This window comes from Elaeis guineensis, chromosome 2 (assembly GCF_000442705.2).
Source record: "Elaeis guineensis isolate ETL-2024a chromosome 2, EG11, whole genome shotgun sequence".
In the NCBI taxonomy this organism is placed as follows: domain Eukaryota; kingdom Viridiplantae; phylum Streptophyta; class Magnoliopsida; order Arecales; family Arecaceae; genus Elaeis; species Elaeis guineensis.
In genome coordinates, this window is record NC_025994.2 from 69,456,344 (window position 1) to 69,467,896 (window position 11,553).

General features: G+C 36.1%; 1 protein-coding gene across 1 annotated transcript in view; it reads left to right on the plus strand.

Annotated features, from left to right (window-relative positions):
- The first annotated feature begins 1,079 nt into the window (after nucleotides 1-1,079).
- LOC105035104 (CCG-binding protein 1) overlaps nucleotides 1,080-11,553 on the plus strand; it is an 11,854-nt gene continuing 1,380 nt past the window's right edge. The window contains exon 1 of the mRNA XM_010910519.4: nucleotides 1,080-1,419. Within this exon, the coding sequence (XP_010908821.1) occupies nucleotides 1,188-1,419 (232 nt within the window). The 5' untranslated portion in view covers nucleotides 1,080-1,187. The remainder of the gene's footprint in view (nucleotides 1,420-11,553) is intronic.

The following is an 11,553-nucleotide window of genomic DNA, read 5'->3' on the forward strand; positions in this document are numbered from 1 at the left end:
TGCTCCAATAGCACCTATGAGTTTGCATGAAGATTTTCAATCCTCCTAAAAGTTGAGATATTAGCTTTTTACAGCTGGAGAACGTATCAATATCGAGATATATATGTTCAAGATGCATCGAGATACCAACTGATATACTTCATAAAAAATTGAAATCTCTATGGATATAATAATCTAAAACTATTACTGGATATTAATGTAGAAATTTATTAGTTAATTTAATATCAACTGAGATAAAAATAGATCAAAATTTTCTGCTATTTGAGGGTAAGTTTCTTATAGCAAGATAAATCAAGATCTTGGGATTATTGCTATAATAAAATCCTCGGTCCCCGTCATACATACAATGAATCATTACATGCGGATTAACTTCATGGTAAGGCCGACTGATGCATGGGCCCGTCATTTAATGGACCCACGGCACCATTGAAGCCTAGAAGCGACCAACAATTAAAAAAACAAAGGAAAAGAAAAGGGGCGAGGTGGTCCAAGTGGATTGGGACGTTACAAAAAATCTTTCTTTATGCCAAAATATCTACAACTCAGACAAACCTCTTCTCCAAATAGATACACATAATTTTCTAAGCGAACACATGATCTACAGTAGCTATCCGCTTTTCCTCGATCGGATCCATCCAGTCCGCTCGTTCATGACGTCACCGATCAACCAAACTAACGTCTCAACGTGACGGCGCTTATTAACGGATAAGATATGCGTAATGCCTCAACACGATTCCTAATGCACCACGCAGTTGAGATAAAGGATTCTCCGGGCGCCGGATGTATGAATCCTCGTGCCGGCATAAAAAAAAAATAAAAAACGATAACGACGTCTGCAGTTTTCCTCATCGTCCGGCTTCTTCCATCCCCTTCGCGAATCAGCGGCCCAGATATCGGCACTAATCGAAAAATATCTCTAGCTGCACCTATTCCAGAAGGCCCTTTTTAATTAAAATCTGATGCCACGTCACCGATGCGAGACGAGCGTCATAATTTGGGGTCGCTTTCTATAGTCATTCAGAGTTATAATATAAAGAAATAATAATTATCTCTGAATCTTATCCGTTTTATCCCCGGTCTCCCGCTAACCGTGTATAAAGTTCCAATCGGAGCTTCCATTGGCCCGGAAACGGAGCTGGAAGAAGAAGGACCAAATCCTTGTGTGATACGAGCGGAAGGCAAGAGAAATGCTGAGATCCGTCGCTATCCCGTCTCCATCTCCCTCTTTTGCTTCGAGTTTTTTATTGGAGCCCGCCGCCGTCGATGTCTCGCTGGGTCGGACGGTGAGACCGAGCGTGGTCTGCAACGCGCAGAGGAGCAACGCCTCCATACCGAAGCTCGAGCCCTTCAGCAGGAGCCGGATTGATAGGCGGATGAAGGAGCCGTCTTTCTTGCAGAAATCAGAGAACGATCTCACAGGTATTTGGTGGTGGTCTATGTTTCTCTTTATAAGTATATGCTTTTCTTTGGGTACCATTCGCCTTTTTTTTTTTTTTTTTTCCGACTTTTGGGATAGGATTTGAGAAATATGTTGTTTTTCTTTGTTTTTAACTCTATAATCATGAATTAATTTTTCCATATATGATGTGATTTGTTTATTTTCTTGCATGATAAATTCAATTGTAGATGCACAAGAATAGCTTTTGAAAGGAACCCACTTTTCTTAGAATCTCAACTTCCTCTCTCAAACTTCCCCGGTTGTGAGAGGGGGATAATTTAAACTTAACAAATAAAAAAATAAATAAACAAAAGTCATATGAAGAGAAGAGAATAAATAAATTAAAAAAATAATGGGAAAAAAAAACTGGGCTAAGGTGGGGTTGGAAATCACAGTGATGGATCGGAGTCCGAAGAGAGGTTAGGAAAATTAGCACTCTCTTCAGGACAAAGGGATAGTCAAGGAAGGAAAATTAGCACTCTTTCCTTTGATAATCAGCAGATAACTGATCAAGGTTTAATAAGAAATTTTAAAGAGTAAAATCCCTTCAAAACATCAGGGATTCGAGTCATGTTGGTACTATTATTTTTTACACTCTCATATAGGCAATTTGAATATTGTAGAACCATTTTTGGCCTTACTAATTTTCTCTTTGAAAGATTTCAAGTTTGGTCAGACCTATATGATTTGGTTTGTATCCGGACACATGGATCACCATCATGTATTTTGGACCCAATCTTTGATGCAGAGTAAGAGACCACTCGAGTCCCTCTTCAGTTGTCGATTTATTTATTTATTTATGTTTTTTCTTGAATGTTGATGGATAGGGCAGCACTAGTTCTCAATTTATTTGATTAATCCCTGTGTGTAATTGATACATGGAGAGGTGATCCACATACCACACCTAAAACCTTTCCGAGTGTTAGAATAAAAACCAGGCCTACTTTTATGCCATGGAAAAAGAAAAGGTATATGTCTTTCTTGCAGGCTTTCTTTTGATTCCCTTATTTCTAGCGATTGTATTTTTTTTTGGGTAAGAAATGATTGTATTTTTAGCTGCCATTATGGTTTAAGAATCACTCCTATAGTGTCACAATCTAGAACCTCATCCCAAAAGACTAATTGAAGGATATTATTTAAGTTCCTTGATCTTATATAAGCATCTAAAATCTATATAATATATAGTCAATGTGAGACTAAACATTTGCCCGCATGCATAAGTCCTTACATATAGGCTGATAAGCTTTGAAGTGGATATTTATTTCTATGTTTGTCTAAGACAGTTCCAGTGTTGTCCTTATATTACATCCCTTCGAAAAGAGATTCATTGAGGATGTGTTTATGAAGTGACTTGTAGATTGATGACAGACCTGCTTAATGTGCTTGTTCTGATAAAGTGACGATCATAAATGAACTTAAACACTAGAATATTTGAAAATGAAAAGGCAGTATGTAGATATGAAGGATGAGAATTAAAAAATGGCGCAGTGAGATATGTAAGAATTTGGGGTTGCACTTGGTTTTTAGGATAAGAAAATTGGAAACAGTAATAGTTATGCATATTGGTGTAGTTATTCCCGCCTGTTCTTTTTTAATTTTTGTTTTTGACTAGAAATTCTTATTCCAATATAGCATAACTAACTGTGCTGTTTGTTAAATGACATATTTACCATTATCATCTATCACTCATCTATATATCTTTCTACATAATTTGTTTAAATAAATAATCAAGTAACCAATGCATGCACAAATAATATATGTAGAAGTATGAAAATTTATGTAATGTTCACTAAGAAATACCTTACCACCAGTGATATGTTTCTTGGATGGGTAAATGACATGCTCGGTTTTGTCACTCATCTTTTTTTCAAATTTATGATTTTTTTTTGGAGAGGGGTGGCGTGGGGAGGCTGCTCAATCAAAGTCACCTTTGTTGTAGTTCAATCAGAAATAACAGTTGTCCTCTACGTTATCAAATAACTAACAATTGTCCAATTTAGAAGTGAAGGGTAACTCGTCTATTGCAATCAAAGGATTGGAGTAGATAGAAGCATTTATGATAGAAATAGCTTGTGACAGTGTTCTTTTTGAAAAGTTATGCAAATTATAAGGAGCTTTGACCAACATAACTACTCGTCATTTATACCGAGGCTTTTATGGTTCTTTGGATTTGGATCTTTGCGGTGCATGTTTTGCACTGCAGAGTGCTATACAGCCTTAAGTAGCTGCCACATCATCCATCTCGAAGACTGGCGGCTCTTCTTCATTTCAGAAATATGAACAAGACATATTCAATGCGATACACATCGCATTGCAAGATGAAGGAAAGTCCATCATCAAGATGGATGATGCCACCAAGATGGATGATGCGGTAGCTATCTAGAGCTAAGTTTTATTATGCTACATGGTACATCATGAGATGAAAGAGAATCATCTATTTCTAACAACCATTCAAGGCTGTACAACCCTCTAAGGATTGGCATAAACCTTATTTTAGACCTTATATTAGATGTATGCCCTAGAAGCCAATCAGACCGATACATGTATTTATTCTGAAACATAATTTTATATTTGAATTTTTTATTATTAATAAAATTAGATTTTTACTTCCATTTATGTTGTGTATATGTTCATAAATCGTTCAAAAAAGATGATGACACATATTCTCAAGAGTTGAAAATTTGAGTTATGTGTCATTGGTGATTAATTCATTAATACTCTCAATTAGTAAATCATCACAAGAATGATGATTGATTCGAAAAGATTGATGCATGGGTCGCTTCATGTTTGAAGGATAGATGAGTCTCGATGTGATTGATTTGATCAGATCAATGAGGACACTAAAGTAAGAGTGTAGGTGGTTCTTAGTGAATAAAGATACCGAGTGTGATCAATACGAGATGTTACTTGGATGTCTACTCATCGGTGATTTACTCGATGCTGCAGTAGTGTGACTAGTCCTTTGATTTGTAGTACTTCGACTATTCACAATGAGATTACTATAGTTTGACTATGCATACACTTGATTTCTAGCCATATGGATCGTTATGGTGCATGTTGGCTATATAAGGTTCACTATAGGAATAAGGTGTGCACCTATATAGAATCTATCATTCTTGGTAAATAAGAGAGTTGATCCTATATGATTTATGAAACTGAGTTCAAAAAATCTTAGCTAGGATAGTGTAAATGGTAGAAAAGGGTTTCCATTATTTTCATATCAAAAACTCGAGTCGAATTAATTAGATGTATGCTAGGTAACAGGATTTGATGAGTAATTTCATAATCTCTGTCTAGTCGAGACTCATGATAGGACTGAATCACATGTTGCTAGATCATTAGTGGATTTCCTGATCATGAAAATTATCTTGATGGTCAATAATTCTCATTGGAATGAGTTAGAATTGTTCCGATCTATTGAAAAGAGTTTCAATGATATTGAAGATGGAGATTAGAATATATCTCAAATAGAATAGAACCTATGGGGTGATACACATAAGAGATTGTATCTAATCAGATGGGTGGATTTAATTTGATAGGACTTGATTTAAATTGGAGTCACAAGGTTGACATATTAAAGGTTGATAAGTCAAAGATTTGACAAGTTAAAAAGTTGACATAATCAAATCCAAAAGCAGTAGGACTTCTAACTTTGAACGATCAAAAATTGATCCGTCAAAGTTTGATCCATCAATGTGATTGACATACAAAAACTTCTCACCCCAAGAGTTGGCACCGCATATTCCTCACATTCCATGTTTTCCTAAGCCAAGGAGAAAGGACTAACACCCAAAATTTTCTCACGCTGATTAGATCATACCCAAGAGTCCTTGCATAAGCCTTAAACTAGTCAACGGGTTAAACATGTCAAAAATTTGTTGCACTGGGACTCTAATGTGAAGGACTTCACGATAATTATAAGATGAGATCAAATCTCACGCCAAAGAAGGTTATGCGTACAAGCTCTCTTTCATGCCTTTCATTCCTCATGCCCTCTTGTGTCATGTCCAAGTTGTTGGACGTCCTGTTGGAAAAGGGATTGTTATGCATAGCGGAAGAAATCATTAAATTAATTTTTAATTAAATTCATGAGATCTCATCTTGAATCAATCTGAATCCCTCAAGTTATTAAGATTAAGATTAATAAAGAAAGTAAGATCAAATCATCATCTTTGCAGATAGATCTATACTGCAATCTAATGATCGTGGATGTCTTTGCAATCTTTTTGAAGCTGTACAAGCATTCGGTCTCTACAGATATCCACATAAGGTTCTGATCTGATCAAGGGTATCTGATCTCATTGGAATACTAGCTCTCTTGCGGAGACCTTTTGATAGCGGATTTCTTTTCTTCTATTGCTAAAAACTTTTTCTCAAAGATTTCAACTTTTTTTGTTCATAGATCATGCTTCGCACATGAATAGATCAAGAACTTTCTCAATCTTTCTTGATTCCCTTCTTACAAAAATCCAGCATCCTCTCTATCTCTTTTCTTTCTTGGCATGCGCCCACCCTTGGGCATGAAACCTTTTCACATGAGAGTTAGATGGGGTATCCAACTCCAGGATGTGAGATGAGGGTATGGGGCATCCAACTACTTAGACGTGAGACAAGAGGGCATGAGGAATGAGGGAATGAGGAATGAGAGGCGTGAGAGAGAGCTTATATGCATGACCTCTTTTGGGGTGAGATCTTATCTTATCTTATAATTATCGTGAACTCCTTTATATTAGAGTCCTAGTGTAATAAGTTTTTGATATGTCAAACCCTTTGACCAGCCCAAGACTTATGCAAGACTCTTAGGCATGATCCAATCAACATGAAGAAATTTTGGGCGTTAGTCTTGAGCGTCCAACTCTTGGATGCATTCCCTCTCTCCCTGGCATGAGAAAACATAAGGCGTAAGGAATATATGGCACCAACTCTTGGAGTGAGGATTCCTTCTATACGTCAATCACATTGATGGATCAATCTTTGATCGATCAATGTTAGAAGTCCACTGCTTTTAGATTTGATTGTGTCAACTCTTTGACTTGTCAATCTTTTGACTCCGATTTAAACTGAGTCCTAGCAAATTAAATCCAGCCATCTGATCAAATATAATCTCTTATGTGTTTGATTTTATAGATTCTATTCTATTTGGTAATGAGATATATTGTGATCTTCATCTTCAATATCATTGAAATTTTTTTTAATGGGTCGAAACAATTTTAACTCATCTTAATGAGAATTATTGACCTTCAAGATAATTCTGATGTCTCACAATCCACCAGTGATGCCTAACAGTATGTAGTGACATTTCAGTAAAATAAAATGAAATGAATTTCTAGATCTAATTAATATGTGATTCAGTCCTTCTATCATGAGTCCCAACTAGATGTAGGTTATGGAATTACTTATCAAATCCCATCATCTATCATATGTTTAATTTATTCGACTCGAGTTCCTGATGTGAAAATGATGAAAATTTTTTTCCACTATTCACACTATTCTAGCTAAGGTCTTCTAAACTTAAACTCATAAATCATATAGGACCAACTCCCTTATCTATCAAGAACGATGAAATCTATATAGATGCACATCCTATTCCTATAATAAATCTGCTACAGTTAGCCTATACCATAAGGATCTATATGGTTAGAGACCGAGTATATGTACAGTCAAACTATAGTAATTTCATTGCGAATAGCTGAAGTACTGCAAATCAAAAGACTAGTCACACTACTACAGTATCGAGTAAGTCGTTGATGAGTGAGTAGGCATCCAAGTGACTTCTTGTATTGGTACGTTTAGTATTCTTGTTTACTAACAACCATCTGCACTTTCACTTTAGTATCTCCACATTGTAGGCTCGAGACTCATCTATCCATCAAAAAGAAAGTGACCTGTGCATTAATCTCATCGGATCAATCATCATCTCCATAATGATCCATTGATCAGAAGTATTTAGGAATTAATCATCAATGATACATGTCTTAAATTCTCAATTCTTGAAAATATGTGTCATCATCTTATTAATTTCTTAGATGATTCATGGACATATATACTATATGAATAAAAATAAAAATTTAATTTTATTAATAATAAAAAATTTAAAATATAAAATTATCTCCGAATAAATATATGTGTCGGTCTTATTGGCTTGTAGGACATACATCTAACAATCTCCCACTTACACTAAAGCCAATCAGCTACATATCTCAGCCCCATTTTCTCAAGATGGGCTTCAATCTTCTACTAACTAAACAGCTTAGTCAATAGGTTTGCCACGTTATCCGTGGAGCCTATTCTCTGCATCTTGATATATTTTTTTTCGAGGTAGTCGTATATAATGTGAAATCATCGCTTTATGTGTTTGGATTTTTGATGAGATTTGGATTCCTTAGCAAGAGCTATGGTGCCATTATTGTCACAATAAAGCGTTATGGCATCCGATGACATTAGACCCAATTTCATAACAAACTTCTTAAATCAGAAGGCTTCCTTAACAGTCTTAAAAGTGGCGATGTATTCAGCTTTCATTGTGAAATCTGTAATGATCGATCATTTGCAATTTTTTCAATTCATCAAACCTCCATTGCATAAGAACACACATCCTGACGTAGACTTTCTATCATCAACATCAAACATAAAGTTTGAATCAATAAATCTTTGTACCCTTAACTCCTTTCCTCCAAAGATTAAGAATATATCTTTACTCCTTCTCAAGTATCTAAGAATGTTCTTCATAGCTGTATAATGCTTCTCTTCTGGATTCGACTAATATTTGCTTGTGACACTCATAACAAGGGCTATATCATGTCACGTACATAACATGACATACATAAGGTTTCCTATAATCGAAGCATAAAGGATCTTACTGATGCACTGAATTTCTTCAGATGTATTGGGGCACATCTTATTGGAGAGGTGAATCCCATGTCTAAAAGGTAGAAGTCCTCTTTTAGATTTTTTTATGTGAAACCTCTTCAGCACTTCCTCTATGTACATCTTCTATGAGAGGTCTAGCATCCTTTTAGATCTATCTTTATAAACCTTTATTCCCAGAATATAGGATGCTTTCCTACATTTTTTATGAAGAATTCTTTAGATAATCATAATTTAACGAAGTCAGCATAGGAACATCATTCCTAATTAGGAGGATATCATTCATGTACAATATGAGAAATGTGACAGCACTCCCACTAATTTTTATATAAATACATAGCTCTTCATTCTTCATGAAATCAAATGATTTGATATACCGTTGAAATAAGTATTCCAACTCCAAGATGCTTGCTTTAGTCTATATATAGATCTTGTAGCTTACATACCTTGTGACTTTCATTACTAAAAGTGAAATTCAGAGGTTGCTTCATATAAATATCTTTCTCAAGATATCTATTTAGGAAGACCATTTTTATATCTATCTGTCAGATCTCATAATCATGATATGCCACAATAGTAAGCAGTGTCTGGATGAACTTTAGCATAGCCACAGATGAAAAGTCTCCAGATAATCAATGCATTCACGTTCATAATAATTTTTACCATGAGCCTTGCCTAATAGGTCTCTATCTTTCCATCCGAACCTATCTTTCTTTTATAAATCCATTTGCATCCAATAGGTACTATACTTTTTGGTTGGAATGTATTGAGTCAATTTTTGATCTCATGGCTTTCAACCACTTCTTGAAGTCAATATCTGGCATCATCTCATTGTAGGTTTTAGGATCATCTCTATGTTTTCTATCTTTCATGAGGAACATTTTCTCTACATCCTCTATTAAAATATCCAAGTATCTCTCAAGAGGATAGAAAATTTTACTCAATCTATAAGATAGAAGAAGTGCATGTATTAGCTCTATTTGAATAGATTCTGTAGGTTCTATGACTCGTCACTCGAAGAGAATCTCACACCAAAGGAGGTTATACATACAAGCTCTCTCTCACGCCTCTCATTCCTCATGCCCTCTTGTCTCACATCCAAGTTGTTGGACATCCCCTTAGAAAAGGGGTTGTTATGCATAATGGAAAGAATCATGAAATTGACTTTTAATTAAATATGCAAGACCTCATCTAGAATCAATCCGGATCCCTCATAGTTATTAACATAAAGATTAGTAAAAAAGTAAGATCAAATCATCATCTTTGCGTGGGTAGATCTACACTACAATCTAATGATCATGGATATTTTTGCAGTCTTTTTGAAGCTGCGCAAGCATCCAGCCTCTACAGGTATCCACATGAGGTTTTGATCTAATCATCGGTGTTTGATTTTACCGAGGTGCTAGCTCTCTTGCAAAGATTCTTCTTCTGATGGCAAATTTTTTTCTCCTATTGTTGAAAAATTCTTTTAAAAAATTTCAATCTTTCCTCTTCGCATATCACACTTTGCACAGGAATGGATCAAGAACTTTTTCAACCTTTCTTGATTCCCTTCTCAAGAAAATCCAGCAACCTCTATATCTCTTTTCTTTCTTGGCGTGTGCCTGCCCTTCAGCTTGAAACTCTTTCACATGAGGGTTGGATGGGGTATCCAACTCTTGGACGTGAGATGAGGGTATGGGGCGTCCAACTATTTGGACTTGAGACAAAAGGGCATAGAAATGAGAGGTGTGAGAGAGAGCTTGTACGCATAATCTTCTTTGGTGTGAGATCCGGTCTCATCTTATAATTGTCATGAATTCCTTCACATTAGAGTGCTAGTGTAATAAGTTTTTAACATGTCAAACCTTTTGATCAGTCCAAGACTTATACAAGAACTCTTAGGCATGATCCAATCAGCATGAAGAAATTTTGAGTGTGAGCCTTGGGCGTCCAACTCTTGGACGCGCGCCCTCTTTCCCTGGCGTAGAAAACATGGGGCATGAGGAATATATGGTGCCAACTCTTGAGGTGAGGAGTCCTTCTATATGTCAATCACATTGATGAATCAATCTTTAATTGTTCAAAGTTAGGAGTCCTACTGCTTTAGAATTTGATTGTGTGAACTCTTTGATTCTCATTGGGATGAGTTGGAATTATTCTGACCTATTAAAAAGAGTTTCAATGATATTGAGGGTGGAGATCATAATATATCTCACTATTAGACAGAATAAAATCTATGGGGTCACCCACATAAGAGATTGTCTGATCAGATGGCTGGATTTAATTTGATAAGACTCACTTTAAATCTGAGTTAAAAGGTTGACATGTCAAAGGTTGACAAGTTAAAGGTTTGACAAGCAAAGAGTTAACACAATCAAATTCAAAAGCAATAAGACTCCTAACTTTGAACGATCAAACGTTAATCCATCAAAGTTTGATCCATCACTGTGATTAATGTACAGAAGACTCCTCACCCCAAGAGTTGGCACCATATATTCCTCATGCCCCATGTGTTCTCATGCCAAAGAGAGTGGGCATGCATCCAACAATTGAATGCCCAAAATTTCCTCATGCCGATTGGATCATGCCTGAGAGTCCTTCTCGCATAAGTCTTAGACCGGTCAAAGGATTTGACATGTGAAAGACTTGTTCCACTAGGACTCTAATGTGAAGGAATTCACCACAATTATAAAAAGAGATCAGATCTCACACCAAAGGAGATTATGCGTACAAGCTCCTCTCACGCCTCTCATTCCTCACACCCTCTTGTCTCACGTCCAAGTAGTTGGACGCCCCATACCCTCATCTCACATCCAAGAGTGGACTTCCCATCCAACCCTCTTATGCAAGAGTTTCATGCCCGAGGGTGGGCACATGCCAAGAAAGAAAAGAGATAGAGAGACTACTAGATTTCTTTGAGAAAAAAAAATCAAGAAAGGTTGAAAAAGTTCTTGATTCGTTCATGTGAAAAGCGTGATATGCGAAGAGAAAAAGCTAAAATTCTTGAAAAGAATTTTTTTAGCAATAGGAGAAAAGAAATCCACCATCAGAAGAAGAATCTTTGCAAGAAAGCTAACATTCCGGTGAGATCAGATACTTTTAATCAGATCAGAACCTCGTGTAGATATCTGTAGAGGCCGGATGTTTATGCGGTTTCAAAAGGACGGCAAAGCATCTATGATCATTAGATTGCATTGTAGATCTATCCGTATAAAGATGATGATTTGATCTCACTTTTTTTTTGTTAATCTTAATCTTAATAATTA